Below are 19,624 nucleotides of genomic sequence, written 5' to 3'. Positions count from 1 at the left end.
AGGAGCCAGCATAGTATAGTGGATATGAGCCCTGGAGTCATGCAGACATGGGGGCTGAAATCCTAAAATGCCTCTTTGTAACTGTGCAACTTCAGGAAAATGGAGTTCCCTCTCTGAGCCTCAATTTTATGCCTGTAAAAGAGGTCTTCTGTTAAAAGGACAGAGTTAGAAAAGGTGTGTTAAAGACCTAACACAGGCCTCGAGTGTAATGGATACAAAGCCTCTCTCCCCTTCCCCAACACGCACCCAGCAAGAACTCACCTTTCCCCTGGGCTCCCGCCATCACCTCTGTGCCCGTCCTCTGCAAAGCACTTTGCATACCTATTGCAGCATGTCCTTTCTACAACTGTGTCCTGAAAACAAAATCCATGTCACATAATGGGGTTTTTTTTTTTCAATGCTGTATTAACCTACGGCACATTACCCACTAAAGAAACAAAATTCCCTCAAGGTTTTAGAAATATGAGCATGAACAGACTTAGGAAAGGATGATGTTTTAAAAAAGGAAAACTTAAAGTTGCTTCAGTAAGATGCTTGGAAGGGTGTGCAGTGTGATGCTCAGAGGTTGATTATACGCAAATCCTCTGCCAAATTCTAGCTCCTGGAGCTCCTCTAATTTATGGAAGCCTTCCAGGCCAATAGTCAGCAGTCCAGAGAATCCTTCAAAAGACCAACAGGTGGGCGAATGTCTTTCAAACAGTCTGACTTGTTTTGGCCCCAGATCCCCAGATACTCATCATCATCCCATCCTTCCTATATCCTCATCTGTCTTTTTCTCAAACTGTTTTTCCTCAAATCAAAGCCAGCTCACAGAGTGCCTTCCTAAAGAATTGATCTGATATCCCAGCAGCTAAAAGGTAAACAGTTAGGTGGAACCAGAAAGGGCTCTCAGAGCCCTCATGTAGCCCTGTTTTTTGTTTCTATCAACTTAAAAAATATTCGCAACCTAAAAGTTATGTTTTATTCAGTGGAAATTTTTAGAACTTCAAGCCCAGGAGATAGCATCTCAAGTAACCCTGAGAGAACTACTCCAAGGAGGGGAGGGGAGGAGCAGGGTTATTTAGAAGTTTTGCAACAAAGGACAGGTAGTCTTGTTGCAGGGAAGAGCCAATTCTGACTGTACTGTTAGGTCTGTTTCTTTTTCTTTAACCTTTGCTTCCTGTTGCTTTTGTTCACCAAAAAGATGCTGTGTGTACATAAGGGCCTGCCTCAGGGAACTCTGCCCCTCTGAGATTTGAAGGTTGCACGTGCTACTTAGCTTCTTCTATTGACGCAAGCACTAACAGGTCATCTGGATTTTTCCACAAAACAGAAAACATATGGAAAAGAACACTTTTTAAATTTGGCTAAAAAGTATTGTAGAATTTCAGAACAAATAATAGCATTAATATTTAAACATCAGATTGATACACAGACCCACACACATGCCCATTAGCTTTTTGCTATTGTAAACAGGTACTGTAAAATCTTATGGTTAAAAGTTGCATACATATTCCTAAGTATTCCTTAAAATGAATTCCTAGAAATGGAATTGCAGATCTAGCTGTTAGGCAGAATTTGCAGTCCTTTGTTATATACTCCCAATTCCCTTGCAGAGAAGTTGTAACATTTTACACTTCCAGTGGCAATTTATGCATTAAATTCAATTGAAAGCAAGTTGTCACAAAAATAGTCCATTTAATGCAATACCTACTAAGATAACCATGACATTTTTCACATAACTAGAACAAATAATCCTAAATTTTATATGGAAAGGCAAAAGACCCTGATTTGTCAAAGCAATCTTGAGGAAACAAGAACAAAGCTAAAAGTACTATGCTCCTGATTTCAGACGATACTACAAAGTTCTAATGAGGTGGATGAAACTGGAGTCTATTATACAGAGTGCAGTAAGCCAGAAAGAAAAACACCAATACAGTATACTAACGCATATACATGGAATTTAGAAAGATGGTAATGATAACCCTGTATGCGAGACAGCAAAAGAGACACAGATGTATAGAACAGTCTTTTGGACTCTGTGGGAGAGGGAAAGGGTGGGATGATTTGGGAGAATGGCATTGAAACATGTATAATATCATATATGAAATGAATCACCACTCCAGGTTCGATTCATGATACTGGATGCTTGGGGCTGGTGCACTGGGACGACCCAGAGGGATGGTACAAGGAGGGAGGAGGGAGCGGGGTTCAGGATGGGGAACACGTGTATACCTGTGGCGGATTCATGTTGATGTATGGCAAAACCAATACAATATTGTAAAGTAATTAACCTCCAATGAAAATAAATAAATTTATATTAAAAAAAAAAACAAAGTTTCAGTCATCGAAACAGATACATACTGGCACAAAAATACACATATGTCAGCAGAACAGAATAAAGAGCCCAGAAATAATCCCACACACTTATGGTCAATTAATCTATGGCAAGAGAAGAAAGAAAGAAAGAGAAGTCACTCAGTCGGATCCAACTCTTTGCTACCCCATGGACTGTATCCTACCAGGCTTCTAATCCATGGGATTTTCCAGGCAAGAGTACTAGAGTGGGTTGCCATTTCCTCCTCCAGGGGATCTCCCCAACCCAGGGATTGAACCCAGGTCTCCTGCCTTGCAGACAGACGCTTTACTGTCTGAGCCAGCAGGGAAGCCTAAAGAGAGGCAGACTATCTAATGGAGAAAAGACAATTTCTTTAGTAAGTGGTACTTGTAAAACTGAATGTGTAAAAGAATTAAATGTGAACGTTTTCTCACACTATATACAAAAAAACTCAAAGTGGATAAAAGATCTAAATAGAGAATCAGAAACCATAAAACTCCTAGAAGAAAACATAAGTAGAACACTCTTTGACATAAATTGTTATTTTTTTGGATCTATCTCCTAAGGCAAAGGAAACAAAAGCAGAAATAAATAGGACCTAACAGCAAAAAAAAAAAGCCATCAAGAAAATGAAAAAAAATAGCCTACAGAATTAGGAGAAGATATTTGCAAATGTTATGACCAATAAAGGGTTAATATCCAAAATTCATAAACAGCCCATACAATTCAATATCAGAAAAGCAAACAACCCAATTAAGAAATGGGCAGAAGACCTGCATAGACTTTTTCCCAAAACATACAGACGACCAACAGGCACATGAAAAGATATCCACATCACTAATCATCAGAGAAATGCTAATCAAAGCCACATGCTCGGGGCTGGTGCAGTGTGATGACCCAGAGAGAAGGGGTGGGGAGGGAGGGGGGAGGGGGGTTCCGGACTGGGAACACGTGTACACCCGTGGCAGATTCATGTTGATGTATGGCAAAACCAATACCATACTGCAGAGTAAAAAATAAATAAATAAAATTTGAGAAAAAAAAAAAACACAATGACGTATGACCTCACACCTGTCAGAACTGCTAGTATCAGAAAGTCTACAAACAACAAATGTTGTGAGGATGTGGAGAAAAGGGAATCCTCCTACACTGTTGGTGGGAATGTAAGTTGTTACAGCCACTGTGGAAAACAGAAAAACTTAAATAGAACTACATATGATCTAGCAATTCTACATTTTGGTATATATCAAAAGAGATCAAAGATACTAATTCAAAGAGATAAATTCAACCCAATGTTCATAGCACTGCTACTCACAATAGCCAAGATATGGAAGCAACCTACGTATTCATGGATAGATAAATGAGCAAATAAGATGTGGTTATACACAGCTGACTCTTGAGTAACATGGGTTTGAACTGCATGGGTCTACCTACAATGCACAATTTTTCAATACTTAAGTACTATAATACTGCAATGATGTATGGCTATACACGTACTATAATAATGTATGGCTAGTTGAATCCGTGGATTCAACTGTGGATTAAACTGTGGACACAGCAGGCCAACCGTAAAGTTATATATGGATTTTCAACTGCAGGGACAGTTGGCACCCCTAACCCCCAGGTTGTTCAAGGGTCAACTGTATATACAAGGGTATATTACTCAGCCATAAAGAATGAAATCTTGCCATTTGCAACAATATGGATAGACCTAGAGAGTATTGTACTTGGAGAAGTAAGTCAGAAGACAAATACTTTATGTTATCAACTTATATGTAGAACATAAAAAATAAAACATACAAGTGAATATAACAAAATAGACTCACAGACACAGAGAACAAACTAGTCATTACCAGTGGGGAGTGGAGTGCAGCAAGACAGGGGTAATGGATTAAGAAATACAAACTCCCAGGTATAAAACAAATAGGCTACAAGAATATATTGTACTACAGAGTGAATAAAGCCAATATTTTACAATAACTCTAAATGGATTGCAATCTATAAAAATATGGAATCACTATGTTGGGTACCTGAAATAAATATAATAATGTAAACCAACTATATTTAGAGTGTATGGATATATGTGTACTTTGGCCACCTGATGCAAAGAACTGACTCATTTGAAAAGACCCCGATGCTGGGAAAGATTGAAGGCGGGAGACGGGGATGACAGAAGATAAGATGGTTGGATGGCATCACCGACTCGATGGATTTGAGTCTGAGTAAACTCTGGGAGTTGGTAATGGACAGGGAGGCCTGGCGTGCTGTAGTCCATGGGGTGCAAAGAGTTGGACACGACTGAGTGACTGAACTGACTGACATGTATATGTATATCGTGCAGCAACCCCTGGAGACAACTAAAGAGAAAGAGTCAAAGAGAAGGTGGGAGGAAAGGCAGGAGAAGAAGTAAGGCCCAGGGTGATTTTAGTTAAGGAAGAAAAGAGACATATGGCTCCAGAGAGCCTAAAAGAACAGAGACCACTCACTCCACAAGAAGCAGGAGCTGCCCCTGTGACCTTCCAAAGCAGAAGCCAGGCTGGTAATTGGTCGGTCCTGTCTCACTCAGAGCGACCCTTAGTAAGTACTGAGGATGGGGAGTCTGGGGTCTCTCAGCCCTGAACAGCCCCCAGGTCATATGGAGAGGGAGACTGCATGTCAGCTTCAAGGGCACTGAGGTCCCACGACCTGGGGTCAGCGTCTGGAAATCTGCAAGACTGTGTCAGCCCTCTCAGGGGAACAAGGCCCCACAGGGCAATGCCCTGCACTTACCTTTGCTGCGGAGAAGCCCAGCTACTTCCTTCATTTTCTCTAAATCATCATTCAATCCATCTGTAAACACTAGCAGGACCTGTTGTTTACGAGAGAGGAGGGAGTTGCAGAAGCAGGGAGAGAGAGGAGGAGGAGGGGAGGGAATTGGGGAAAGGCAATAGAGAAGACAGATGCTGTGAGTTTCTTCATTAGGTCTTCTGGTACACCCAGCCTTTCGCCCTGTTCCCTTTGGTTTTACCCATTCATCTATTTGTGACTTTATTACACATTTACTTATACTTCAGTGTCATCCCCTACATGCTCCCCAGCCCACAGAAAAGAAGAATCTGAAACAGCTTAATGTATTGACTTAAAAATATATTCCAAAAATTTTTACAATATTCATCTTCATCAAAGCAAAACCGCCCAAATTTTAACGCATTTTCTACAAATAAAATGTGCTACTTCTACCCATAGAAAATTAACTTAAAAAGTGAATTCCATTTTTCAAGAAATAAACCCACTGGATACAGAATACAGGATTGAAAGGAAAATTCAATGTAACTTTCAAAGTTCGGGGATGTAATTTCCTAATACATGTTATACGAGACTTTTTCGTTCCTGTGACTCCTGTAGCTGTACAGTTCTAGGGACCCAGGAAGGGAAGTTTAACTGCTAGGAAGCTTTTAACTGTCACTAAAGATGGTTCAAGGGGGTGGTAAAAAAATAATGAGCCTTACTCTACATGACAGTGAGTGACCATAGGAGCTAATATCTTTCAAGATGTCTGGAATGAATCTGTGCCATGAACGAATCTGGAATCACTAGCTGTGGGCAACCTGAGGGCAGGGACTTATTCCTTTTATTCCTATCGGCATTCAGCAGAGCCTCCAGGGTTTGGTAAATATTAGCTGATTGAATGAAAACACATCTCTTTTTGGTCTTTACTGAGTAAGAGTACAGAGTTCCTCTGGGTAAGCTCTCCAGTGAAGAATGATTTAGTTGGCCTCAGTCGCAAAAGTGTTATCCCTCCAACCCTGCCTAATGGCTCCAAAACAGATTTTCTTAGAATTTTTTACCTTCACATTGGCAGAAGACAGACAGATAGCACTCTCTCCCAGGGACTGTAAAAAACGCACATCCATATGGTTGCTCCTGGCCACCTGGCGAGTTAAGAACTTATGAATGGTCTCATCACTGTACTTTTCAAATCCTGAGTCAAAGAGGAGCTGACCCTTTGAGCTGGGAACCAGGTAGCAGAGCATCGTGTTGGTCTGGCCTGTAACGTCACAGCTAATATCGGGAAGCACAGCCAGCTCCTGTATCAGCTCTGGCAACAACCCTCGAAGCCTCTGCTGAACTTGCCTCGTGGGAGTGGAGAGATCAATTCCTACAGACAAATCTACACTGCATCCTTTAAAGATAGGGGAGAAGGAAATCAAATTAGTCACCTATGACTGCGCAACCCAGCCCAAAGATTATCAGCCAATCTGGTCCTGCAAGGAGAATCTCCAACCAACCCACAGAAGTATAAGTGAAATAATGCTGTGATGAAAGAAATTTTCACATATTGAGATATAGGGAAATCTTTCTGGTTTACACACGAGTTAACTTGAATTTTATCCAACTAAAATAGCCTGTTTGTAGCCAACAAACAGATATTGTACATCAGCTTCAATGAGTAGAGAAAAGGACACAAAAGTAAAGAACATTCATGTTAAAAATAAACATTAAATGCCTCTCTTCCTGGGATGCCAAAACTTGTTCTCCTCTGGTGATAAGACACCCTTCCCAAGTGCCAAGGCCATGCTGATTTGCTGTGTACTTGCTGGACTGTTCTTTTTTTTTTGAAACTTTGAAGAAATATAACCCTGACTTGTTTAATGTTCTTTGTTCTGACAGAATATAAAACTATACTGAAAACTATTTCTCTGGAGAAGTTTCTCAGAATAATCTAGGAAGTGGGCTTCCAGGTTAGTCCTCAGTTTGGCTCAAAGAAAAAACAAGAAAACAAAATAGAAAAGATTTCTATTCTTATTATTGATTATTTGCATTGACAAATCTTTGTTGTTTACTTTGGGGGATGGCTTGTTACCCAGCAAAAACTAACTGATACATATATACTGTTTCATATAAGACCTGTTTCAAAAGAACCTCTGCACATCCTATTCCTTCCACCTGAAGTATCCTTTACCATTCCCATTATTCTAATCTGGTTAACTCGTACATGTCCTTCAAGTTGAAGTTCAAAAGCCCCCTCCGTAAAGCATCTGTGATTCATGACCCCAGGCCCTCAAGTTGAGCTATTAAATGCCCCTGCATATCCACTATTACTTTACAAGACCTTCTCTCTCTCTGAACAAACATTCCCTCATGGTAGAGACTATGTCATCTTACTTTCCCAGTGTCTAACAGAAAGGCTCATTAAATGTTCCCCAAATGAATGAAGACAAAATATAAAACAGCCTTGAGTCTCTTTCAGCACAAGCTGTACTATTCCCTTCTCCCCTGGAAGTTTCCTTCATCGCCCATGCAGATACCTTGTTTCAGAGAAGCATATTAGAAAAGATCAAGACTGATTATCACTCTCAATTTTATGTTTGTCCTACCTGAAAACATTTAAGCCCTCCTAGAAGGGTGTAGCTAGAATTGGAAGGCCCACTGATCTTTCAGGCTACACGTCAGTTGAGTTCAGTCACTCAGTCGTGTCTGACTCTTTGCGAACCCATGGACTGCAGCATGCCAGGCCTCCCTGTCCATCACCAACTCCCAGAGTTTACTCAAACTCATGTCCTTCTAGTCAGTGATCCCATCCAACCATCTCATCCTCTTTCATCCCCTTTTCCTCCTGCCTTCAATCTTTCCCAACATCAGGGTCTTTTCAAATGAGTCAGTTCTTCACATCAGGTAGCCAAAGTATTGGAGTTTCAGCTTTAGAGCAGTCCTTCCAATGAATATTCAGGACTGATTTCTTTTAGGAGGGACTGGTTGGATCTCCTTGCAGTCCAAGGGACTCTTGAGAGCCTTCTCCAACACCACAGTTCAAAAGCATCAATTCTTTGGCACTCAGCTTTCTTTATAGTCCAACTCTCACATCGTACGTGACTACTGGAAAAACCACAGCTTTGGCTACACCTACCCATTCATAATAAGACCATCTACAAAATTTCACTAAGGAGGAAAAGTTAATGGTTACAAATGCATTTGGATTAGAATTTGGGTGCAAACTTCAAAACGTAATTTCTCAACCACAAAAGGACTGCTACTTACTATTTCTTGACAACAAGCATGACATTGGATTGTCAAAGCAAGACAGGACATGAAGACAAACGTTCTCTCTTTAGATCAGCATAAACTGCAGTATTTGGCCCAGAATCAAAAAACAAAACTGCAAATTTGCGGAGAAGGAAGTTTCAAGGGAAATAAATAAACATTGGACCCTTCACCAGTTAACATAGTCATAAATAGTGGCTGAAGTTCCTCAGGGACCTGGGACCCAGGGCTGCCTCATGAGTTTCAATCCCCTGAACGTCACATTCTGTGCAAGCTGTCCAGATGTCTTTCTGGAATTAGAAATTGATCCCTGGTCAGGAAGTAGATCCCGTATGCCACACCTGAGAGTTCTCATGCCACAACTGAGACCTGGCCTTGCCAAATAAGCAAATGTTGAAAAGAAATCAATTGATTTCTTTGTTGGCTTTGTTTTGATTTTTAAGTCTCTAATTGAAATCTGCCATAAAGAGTTTTCACAGATGTAAATCCCATTTCTACATCAGATCTGAATTTAAAAAAAAAATTTCTGAGTATGGTATATTATTCTGACATTTCTAATTTACATTTTCCCCAGAAGTATTTTCAGGGGGCTTTACCCTGTAATGCAAGGAGCACTTTCTTTCCCTGTTAACAAAGAGGGTTGACTCTCACCAGATAACTTCTAAAGTTTGTCTGATTCAGCTTTATAATTCTAGAATCAGTTAGGTTTAGCCACTATTAAAGTACCAGCTAACACAGAACTGGAGGTAACTACAAATCCTAATTTATTAAATGGCTCAAAATGACCTAAGAAGACAAGCTGGAATCCTGTACCTCTGCTTCTCTCCAGGATAATCACAGACAATAAAAATGAAACCTAAAAAACAACAACAAAAATAAATAGAACTTTGGTTCCTGAAGAACTGGACTGCTTAAGGACATTCCATAATCCATGCTTATTTTTAAAAAATAATTCTATACATGTACTCTTTTCAATTGATTTCTTTTCAATATTTGCTTATTTGGCAAGGCCAGGTCTCAGTTGTGGCATGAGAACTCTTAGGTGTGGCATACTGGATCTACTTCCTGACCAGGGATCAAACCCTAGATCCCCTACACTGGGAGTATGGAGTCTTAACCACAGACCACCAGGGAAGTCCCTCAGTTGATTTCTGAATTTACCAAAGGCACTGCAAAGTAATGATATTCTTGAGATTTGCTGTTGATCAGTTGCTAAGTCATGTCTGACTCTGCATGCCAGACTCCCCTGCCCTATACTGTCTCCCAGAGTTTGCTGACTCACGTCCATTGAGTCAGTGTTGCTATCTAACCATCTCATCCTCTATCGTCCCCTTCTCCTTTTGCCTTCAATCTTTCCCAGCATCAGGGTCTTTTCCAATGAGTCAGCTGTTCACCTCAGGTGGCCAAAGTACTGGAGCTTCCGCTTCAGCATCAGTCCTTCCAATGAATATTCAGGGTTGATTTCCTTTAGGACTGATTCTTGAGATAGTAGAATCAAAAATGTTCATTTAATCTTCTAAAAAATTGGCTCTGGCTTTGACACCAAACTGCTGGGAAGTTCAAACTCTGACACCATTATTTCCCATCTGGGCTTCGTAACCTCTCTCTTATTTTTCTCACCTGGAAATTGAGTATCATAATGAGAGGGCACCAGGTAGGAAGGCTAGGGCTCCCCAACTGGAGGAGATAATCTGTAAGGGGCAGATTTTTTTTCTCTTTCTCTATACAAAATTAACAGGAGGTTTCTTTTAAATTCTGTTGTCATGAGGACACGTGGTTCTGCCTGAACTTAACTTTCCTCAAACCTTGAGCCAACCAAAGTGTTTTTCTTATGGAAATGTTTCTCTTAAGCTATGTTAATGAATTATGTATTTGCCTTGGAATCTGCCTTTCTTCAAATCTGTTCCACCTAAGACTCAAACCCTGAAGGCTAAGACTCAAACCAATAACAGCTCAACAAACCAGTATATCTTACTCATGGGAATGTTCTCTTAAGCTATGTTAATGAGACTACACATTTGCTTGGAAATCTGCCTTTCTTTAAGATTCATGTCAATTGTTTTATGACTGGGGATGATGCACCTTCTGCCAGTACTACCTCAAAATGCATATTGTGGGAGAGGCGCCTGATGCAATTCTCTCCGTTTTGAGGTGCTTCTTTACCTGATTAGCAACTTGCTAACTGATATAGAACTCCTTGCTAAAAACTAGCAAGGGGGCACTCTTACTGCCCTCTTCTGATGTCTGTGTCAGGAGCTTCCTCTATCCTTTTTATACTTTAATAAAATTTTATTACACAAATGATTCGAGTGATCAAGCCTCATCTCTCAGATCAAAATCCTCTCCTCTGGAGGTCACAAATCCTGATGTAGCTCACAGCACACAGTCACAACCTTTCAATAATAGCCTCTGCCTCACATGGGGTTCGGAGAAGGCAATGGCACCCCACTCCAGTCCTGTTGCCTGGAAAATCCCATGGATGGAGGAGCCTGGTGGGCTGCAGTCCATGGGGTGGCTAAGAGTCAGACGTGACTGAGCGACTTCACTTTCCCTTTTCACTTTCATGCATTGGAGAAGGAAATGGCAACCCACTCCAGTGTTCCTGCCTGGAGAATCCCAGGGACGGGGGAGCCTGGTGGGCTGCCGTCTATGGGGTCGCACAGAGTCAGACACAACTGAAGCGACTTAGCAGCAGCAGTAGCACATGAGGTTGATGTAGGATTATTGGGCTTTATGCATTTCATTATACATTCTTCCATATGATTCTACACTATATACTATATTGTACCATACTGTACTTTACTTTGGGCTTCCCAGGTGTCGCTAGTGATAAAGAACCCACCTGCCAATGCAGGAGACATAAGAGATGCAAATTTGACCCCTGGGTTGGGAAGATACCCTGGAGGAGGGTATGGCAACCCACACCAGTATTCTCGTTTGCAGAATCCCATGCTCAGAGGATTCTGGTGGGCTACAGTCCACGGGGTCGCAAAGAGTCAGACACACCTGAAGCGACTTAGCATGCACACACACACTGTACCGTATAACCCGCTACTCAAAGTGTGATTAGAAGACCAGCAGGATCAGCATCACGTGAGAGCTTGTTACAAATGCAGAATCCCACCCCAACCTACTGAATCAGAAACTGCATTTTAACAAGCTCTCCAGGTTATTTAAATGCATGCTAAAGTTTGAGAGGTCCCGTTGTACTCTGTTATGCCAAAAGGCAATATAGAACAGTATTTAGTATGCAGACTCTAGAACCAGACTGCCTTAGGTTCACATCTCATTTCTGCTATTCACTTAGACTAAACAACCTGATTTTGCTGTGCCTTGATTTTCTTAACTTGTAAATATATTTGCCGGGAGCCAGTGTGAGGAACTCCGCCCATGCAAAGGTCATGAGGAAGGAGGCTTGGCATATGCAAAGGCGTAAGCAAGCCTCAGGAAACCCCCTGTTCCCGAGCATCTACCCCCCAAACCAGAGTCTATCTACTTTACTGTTTCATGCTCTCGCCTACACCTCTGACTCTATGGGGGGCTGTTCCCCACTGGTTCTCTCGGAGAAGGAGTAAACATGCAGCTCCCAGTCAATAAAAATTCCTGGGCGTGAGAAGAGTGTTTCAACTTAGAACTCCTCTGAAGGTTATCTAGCCTGCCTGTATAGGTTCCCTCTGGCCACATGTGATTGTTTACAGCCTCCCAACCTGAGAGGCACAAGATGTTTTAGACTTACTAAAGGCAGATTCTTTGGGGAAATTAGAAATTATTAGTATAGTGGGTTGGTTAGGAATTGTATTGGTGAAGGATTTTTCATTTGTTGTGCCAATAATTGCTGCTAATTCCCTGCCCTGGGTGTGACAAGGGTGTCTCAAGTCAAACCTCTCTGCTGGCAAACTAGTTTGTGTGACGGGATTATCCATACTCCTGCCACTAAGCACATGATTGTTTACTACCTCTCAACCATAAACAGCACAGAGAGTTTGGAAAGTCTTAATTAGCATAGGGCTTTTCTCATTGTTGAGTCAATGATTGCCCAGGCCTCAATATCCTTAGGCACCTGGGAATATATTAATCAATGTATTTGGAATACAGAAAAGGAAATATAATAGTTTTTGATGTTAGCAATACTAGACTTCTTGAGTTAATGAATTTTCTCTTTTGTTATAGATCAGCTGTACTTTGTTATAAATCACTGTGTCCTTGCTATGTAAAAATGTAACTTTATCACTATCTTAAGACTAAATAGATCTTAAGGGGAACATTGGTGAAACGATTTTCATTTGTTGGGCTGATGTTTGCTGCTAAATCTCCATATTCCCTGCCCTTATAATGAATATAACTAACATATAGGAGATATAAGTATTAACCTTTAAGATTAATCATGTTAAACCTTAGACTAAGTAAATTCCTTTCTTGATTGTAACTCCCTACACCCTCACCCTACAGGAATGCAACTTTATTTGGAGGGTGGCGCTTGGTTTAAGAAAAAATCACCCCTGGAAAATATAAGTTTCTGGTTGACTGACCGTTATCAGAAAGGATCATAAAATGTCAGCAGGCCTCATGGCCAGAAGATGATGTAAAAACCATAAGACCTTTGTATAATTTTATATGAAGCACCTGATTTTGACAAGGGTCAGGTCTGTTGACCCCCGCGTGACTCTGTATTCATCCCTATGTATAACAAATGTATATAAGCAAACTTGAAAATAAAGAAATCGGATCCATTTCTGGAAAGACTGATTCCCCCGTGTCTTTCCTTCTTGCTCCCCGTTTTCCTGGCTGAATTCCCATCGGGAATGTGGGGACTCACCAAGCCTGCTGATTCTGCCTGGGCTTCTGAGATTGGACTGGGGAGGCCTCAGTGTCTCCTCTCCTTCGGGAGAACGGAAAGACACCTGTGGCCTACATAGCTGGTGATTGGTATTCCACGTAAACCAAGTTATTCAGCCTCCTTTTCTCCACTAATTTTCCTACTACACTATCCGTTTCTAATCTCTCTATATATCTGTAATTAAATAAGTTTTTTCCTAGGACGCCGATTCCGTCCCCACCTTCGAATTACCCTGGATCCACCGGGGCTGGACCCCAGCATATATTGATAATATATATTAATTAATTATTAACAGGGTTATGTGGAGATGTATGTTTTAACCTATGGAAGTCCACAGACCAGGCCCTGTACAAAAAACACCATCCACGATGGAATGCTACTCAGCCATGAAAAAGAATGAAATAAAGCTATTTGCAGCTATGTGGATGGATCTAGCAATTATCATACTAAGCAAAGTAAGTCAGACAGAAAAAGACAAATACCATCTGATATCACTCATATGTGAAATCTAAAATATGACAGAAAATGAACTTATCTGTAAACCAGAACCAGACTCACAGACATAAAGGACAGACTTGTGGTTGCCCACTGGAGAGGATTGGGAAAGGGGTGGATTGGGAGTCTGGGCCTAGCAAATATAAACTAGTATACAGACAACAGATAAACAAGGTCCTATTATAGCATAGGGAACTATATTCACTATCCTGTGACAAACCATAAATGGAAAAGAATATGAAATATATATATACATATATACATATATGTATAAGTAAATCACTTTGCTGTGCAACAAAAACTAACACAACACTGTAAATCAATACCCAATAAAATAAATTAGGGGGAAAAAAAGGATTCCCCAGGACAAGGCTCAAAGTATTAGTTTTATTAAGATAGCCAACTGGGTCCCTGACGCCTACCGTGGGCTTATGGATCAAGTAACAAGCCCTCTGTCACTCACCTTGTGGAATGCAAACCTGGTAAAGAATTTCCTTCTCCAGATTTTTCAGGGACTCAAATTTTTCTTCATAGTACACTTTCCTCCGGTCATTAGTGATCTCCAAAAGCTGAGAGAATTCGACTTCACTCACCCCAATGGCAAAAATAATTATGTTTCTGTCCCTCATGGCCTTAACTGGTATAGCTACATTGTCCTGGGAGACCCCATCAGTGACCACAATCAAATACTGATGGACACTGGGCTTCCCTCTTCTTGAACTCCCAAAAAAAGGCAGAGTAAATTTCAGAGCTTTCCCAGTGTATGTGCCACCACTGATTTCCTTAACGTCTGAGGTGGCTCTGTGAACGTCTATCTTTGAGGAGTTATTGGTTGAGCCTGAATTCTTCCTGGGGATCTGAGCTGAATTGCAGAAGGCCAATCTGAATTTCATCAGCATCAATATTAGATTGTTTGACCATTTGTTTCATGAATTCCTTCATCTTTTCAAAGTCTTTTGGAGAGATGGGTTCTGAACCATCCATCAGGAAGATAATGTCAGCTTTCCCATTCTTACAGGCTGGAGGGGAAAAGGAGGAGGACAGAACATTTACTCGGAGTCTGAAGCAATTAATTACAAGTCCCCAGGGAGAGTCTGGGGTGACACATTTACAACATGAAAATATTTATAAAGGGGGTGGAAGTCAAGGAAATTAATTTCTGTGACCCACCACAAATCAGTCTCAAAATAAGACACAGCCATATGATAGAGATCTATCATATGAACCAGCTTGGTTTATTCTAGCTCATGCAATGCTTTTAGACCTGTGGATCCACAGTTTCAGAATGAAGCCTATTCAAATAGATTAGACATATATACTCAAAGAGAGAGAGCAAGATTGAAGAAAAAAATTCTTACTCTCTGAGGAACAGATGTCTTGTACCACTTCTTGTTGGATGGCCTTCAAGGTCTCAGAATCATGCACGGAAAACATTCTGTCTTCAGCGATCTCTTGAAGCTCAACAATATTAGCATCTCTGACTCCAGCTGCATAAATGGTGACTCCATGGCCCCTCAGTGCCTCTGCAGTGTCAGCCACTGGGTCCATAGATGGGCCGTCAGTGACAACAATGAGATACCAAGGCATGTTGCTGTGAGCAGAGTCTGCAAAGACCTGGATCATGCTGCCCAGGGCCTCACCTGTCTTGGTGCCCCCTCCCTTCTGCTGGATGCTGTCAACGGCCACCCCCAGCCCCGCCACACTGGAGTGCTGGCTGAGGGTAAGCTGACGACTGCCTTTGTCCGAGGACTGAACGGCCCCAAACTGGACTCTGTCGGGTCCAACGTGGAACATCCTTATCACCTCATTCATGAACACCTTCATTGCGAGAAAGTCATCTTGGTGGATACTGCCAGACCCATCAATGAGGAAGTGAATGTCTGCCTTCTCGATGTGTACACAGCCTAGGCAAGAAGCAGCAGCAGCAGCAAGCTGTCAGAAGGGCATGGGAGAAGGCGTGGGGCAGGCTATAGGTCCTGATCCCCCAGCACTCCCTCATTGCTGCCTGAGACTCTGCCTGTGTGTGCTCTTTGGCCAGAAGTATGATCAGCCCATACCCTGGGCAGGCAAAGGAGTGAGTGAGAGCAGTCAGCAGCCCATGATTGGAAGCAGGTAATGGATAAATACCCCAGCTCCCTCGCCCTGTGGGTGGGACCACTCAGGGGACAGCTCAGCACAGTCTCCCTGAGTCTCCGGCAGAGCCAAGCCCCAGGTGTCTCCAGCAATAGCCTGCTCACTAACTCAGCCCATGCTGGAGGGCTCTGTTTCCTCCCTCCATCCCCATTCCCCTAACAGTGTCACCAGAGCTCCACTCCCAGATAAATCACTTGCATCCACAGCTCATATCCTCTCAGAGTCTGCTTCTGATGAACCCCACTGAAGGCATGAGATAAACATTGCTTGACATTTCTCAAATGGGGAAATTGAGAACAAGCTAAAAGTAAAATATCAGCATATATTTGGCAGGAAATATGACAAACCTAGACAGTGTGTTAAAAAGCAAAGACACCACTTTGCTGACAAAGATCCATATAGTCAAGGCAATGGTCTTTCCAGTAGTCATGTACAGATGTGAGACCTAGACCATAATGAAGGCAGAGCACCAAAGAACTGATGCTTTCAAACTGTGGTGCTAGAGAAACTCTTGAGAGTCCCTTGAACAGAAAGGAGATCAAACCAGTCAATCCTAAAGGAAATCAACCCTGAATATTCATTGGAAGGACTGATGCTCAAGCTGAAGGTACAATACTTTGGCCACCTGATGCAAAGAGCTGACTCATTGGAAAAGACCCTGATACTAGGAAAGATTAAAGGCAGAAGGAGAAGAGGGTGACAAAGGATGATATGGTTGGATGACGTCACGGATTCAACAGACATGAACTTGGTCAAACTCCAAGAGATGGTGAGGGATGGGAAGCCTGGCATGCTGCAGTCCATGGGATCACAAAAAGTTGGACATGATATGGTGAATGAACAACAACAACAATTTGAAGCTGTGGGTTGTCTCAGCATCCAATATCCCTGCTTCCTATGTGAGTTAAACTTTTTACATAGGCAAGAGAGTGCATTTTAGGAAATTTAATTAAAGTTAATATAAAACTTTGTTTTTTATTGAAGTATAGTTGATTTACAATGTCGTGTTAGTTTCTACTGTACTGCAAAAAACCTCAAGTAGCCAAAGCAATCTTGAGAAAGAAGAATGGAACTTGAGGAATCAACCTGTGTGACTTCAGACTATACTACTAAGCTACAGTCATCATGAGAGTATGTTACTGGCACAAAGACAAAAATATAGATTCAGTTCAGTTCAGTCACTCAGTCGTGTCCGACTCTTTGCAACCCCATGAATCACAGCACGCCAGGCCTCCCTGTCCATCACCATCTCCCGGAGTTCACTCAGACTCACGTCCATCGAGTCCGTGATGCCATCCAGCCATCTCATCCTCGGTCGTCCCCTTCTCCTCCTTCCCCCAATCCCTCCCAGCATCAGAGTCTTTTCCAATGAGTCAACTCTTCGCATGAGGTGGCCAAAGTACTGGAGCTTCAGCTTTAGCATCATTCCTTCCAAAGAAATCCCAGGGCTGATCTCCTTCAGAATGGACTGGTTGGATCTCCTTGCAGTCCAAGGGACTCGCAAGAGTCTTCTCCAACACCAAAGTTCAAAAGCATCAATTCTTTGGCGCTCAGCCTTCTTCACAGTCCAACTCTCACATCCATACATGACTACAGGAAAAACCATAGCCTTGACTAGACGGACCTTAGTCGGCAAAGTAATGTCTCTGCTTTTGAATATGCTATCTAGGTTGGTCATAGCTTTTCCTTCAAGGAGCAAGCATCTTTTAATTTCATGGCTGCAATCACCATCTGCAGTGATTTTGGAGCCCCCAGAAATAAAGTCAGCCACTGTTTTGCCATCTATTTGCCATGAAGTGATGGGACCGGATGCCATGATCTTCGTTTTCTGAATGTTGAGCTTTAAGCCAGCTTTTTCACTCTCCTCCTTCACTTTCATCAAAAGGCTTTTTAGCTCCTCTTCACTTTCTGCCATAAGGGTGGTATCATCTGCATATCTGAGGTTATTGATATTTCACCTGGCAATCTTGATTCCAGCTTGTGTTTCTTCCAGCCCAGCGTTTCTCATGATGTACTCTGCATAGAAGTTAAATAAGCAGGGTGACAATATATAGCCTTGACGTACTCCTTTTCCTATTTGGAACCAGTGTGTTGTTCCATGTCCAGTTCTAACTGTTGCTTCCTGACCTGCATACAGATTTCTCAAGAGGCAGGTTGGTTGTTCTGGTATTCCCATCTCTTGAAGAATTTTCCACAGTTTCTTGTGATCCACACAGTCAAAGGCTTTGGCATAGTCAATAAAGCAGAAATAGATGTTTTTCTGAACTCTCTTGCTTTTTCCATGATCCAGCTGATGTTGGCAATTTGATCTCTGATTCCTCTGCCTTTTCTAAAACCAGCTTGAACATCAGGGAGTTCACGGTTCATGTATTGCTGAAGCCTGGCTTGGGGAATTTTGAGCATTACTTTACTAGCATGTGAGATGAGTGCAATTGTGCGGTAGTTGGAGCATTCTTTGGCATTGCCTTTCTTTGGGATTGGAATGAAAACTGACCTTTTCCAGTCCTGTGGGCACTGCTGAGTTTTCCAAATTTGCTGGCATATTGAGTGCAGCACTTTCACAGCATCATCTTTCAGGATTTGAAACAGCTCAACTGTTCAAAAAAACAGCACAAAGACAAAAATATAGATAAATGGAACAAAATAGAAAGCCCAGAGATAAATCCATGCACCTATGGAGACCTTTTCTTTGAGAAAGCAGGCAAAAATATACAATGGAGAAAGACAATCTCTTTAACAAGTGGTGCTGGGAAAACTGGTCAGCCACCTGTAAAAGAGAGAAACTAGAGCATTTTCTAACACCATACACAAAAATAAACTCAAAATGAATTAAAGATCTAAATGTAAGACCAGAAGCTAAAAAACTCTTAGAGGAAAATATAGGCTGAACATTCTCTGACATAAATCACAGCAAGATCCTCTATGACCCACCTCCCAGAGTAATGGAAATGAAAACAAAAATAAACAAATGGGACCTAATTAAACTTAAAAGCTTTTGCACAATGAAGGAAACTATAATCAAGGTAAAAAGGCAACCTTGAAAATGGCGGGGGGTGGGGGGGTAGATAGCAAATGAAGCAACTGACAAAGAATTAATCTCCAAAATATAAAACCAGCTCATGCAGCTCAATACCAGAAAAACGAACAACCCAATCCAAGAGTGGGCAAAGGAACTAAGCAGACATTTCTCCAAAGAAGATATACAGATGGCTAATAAACACATGAAAAGATGTTCAACATCACTCATTATTAGAGAAATGCAAATCAAAACCACGATGAGGTATCATCTCACGCCAGTCAGAATGGCCACCATCAAAAAGTCTACAAACAATAAATGCTGGAGAGAGTGTGGAGAAAAGGAAACCCTCTTACACTGTTGGTGGGAATGCAAACTAGTACAGCCACTATGGAGAAGAGTGTAGAGATTCCTTAAAAACAGGAAATAGAACTGCCTTATGACCCAGCAATGCTACTGCTAGGCGTACACACCAAGGAAACGAGAATTGAAAGAGACACTTGTACCTCAGTGCTCATTGCAGCATTGTTTGCAATAGCTAGGACATGGGAGCAACCTAGATGTCCATTGGCAGAAGAATGGATAAGGAAATTGTGGTACATATACACAATGGAATATTACTCAGCTATAAAAAAGAATGCATTTGAGTCACCTCTAATGAGGTGGGCAAAACTGGAGCCTATTATACAGAGTGAAGTAAGTCAGAAAGAGAAACACCAATATAGTGTATTAATGCATATATATGGAATTTAGAAAGACAGTAATGATGACCCTATATATGCAAGGCAGCAAAAGAGACACAGAT

At 41.7% G+C, this 19,624-nt stretch overlaps 1 protein-coding gene across 1 annotated transcript in view; it reads right to left on the bottom strand.

The window, feature by feature from the left end:
* The window catches only part of LOC120859354 (collagen alpha-4(VI) chain-like), a 104,585-nt gene that overhangs the window by 61,789 nt on the left and 23,172 nt on the right, over positions 1-19,624 (bottom strand). The window contains 7 exon segments of the mRNA XM_040235499.1: positions 262-353; positions 512-660; positions 5,087-5,165; positions 6,145-6,479; positions 14,134-14,497; positions 14,499-14,689; positions 15,029-15,574. Of these exon segments, the coding sequence (XP_040091433.1) occupies positions 262-353; positions 512-660; positions 5,087-5,165; positions 6,145-6,479; positions 14,134-14,497; positions 14,499-14,689; positions 15,029-15,574 (1,756 nt within the window).

The sequence above is a fragment of the Oryx dammah genome, unplaced genomic scaffold (genome assembly GCF_014754425.2).
Source record: "Oryx dammah isolate SB20612 unplaced genomic scaffold, SCBI_Odam_1.1 HiC_scaffold_2, whole genome shotgun sequence".
In the NCBI taxonomy this organism is placed as follows: domain Eukaryota; kingdom Metazoa; phylum Chordata; class Mammalia; order Artiodactyla; family Bovidae; genus Oryx; species Oryx dammah.
The sequence above is the reverse complement of the archived record's forward strand: the minus strand, read 5'-3'. Positions and strand labels throughout refer to the sequence as shown.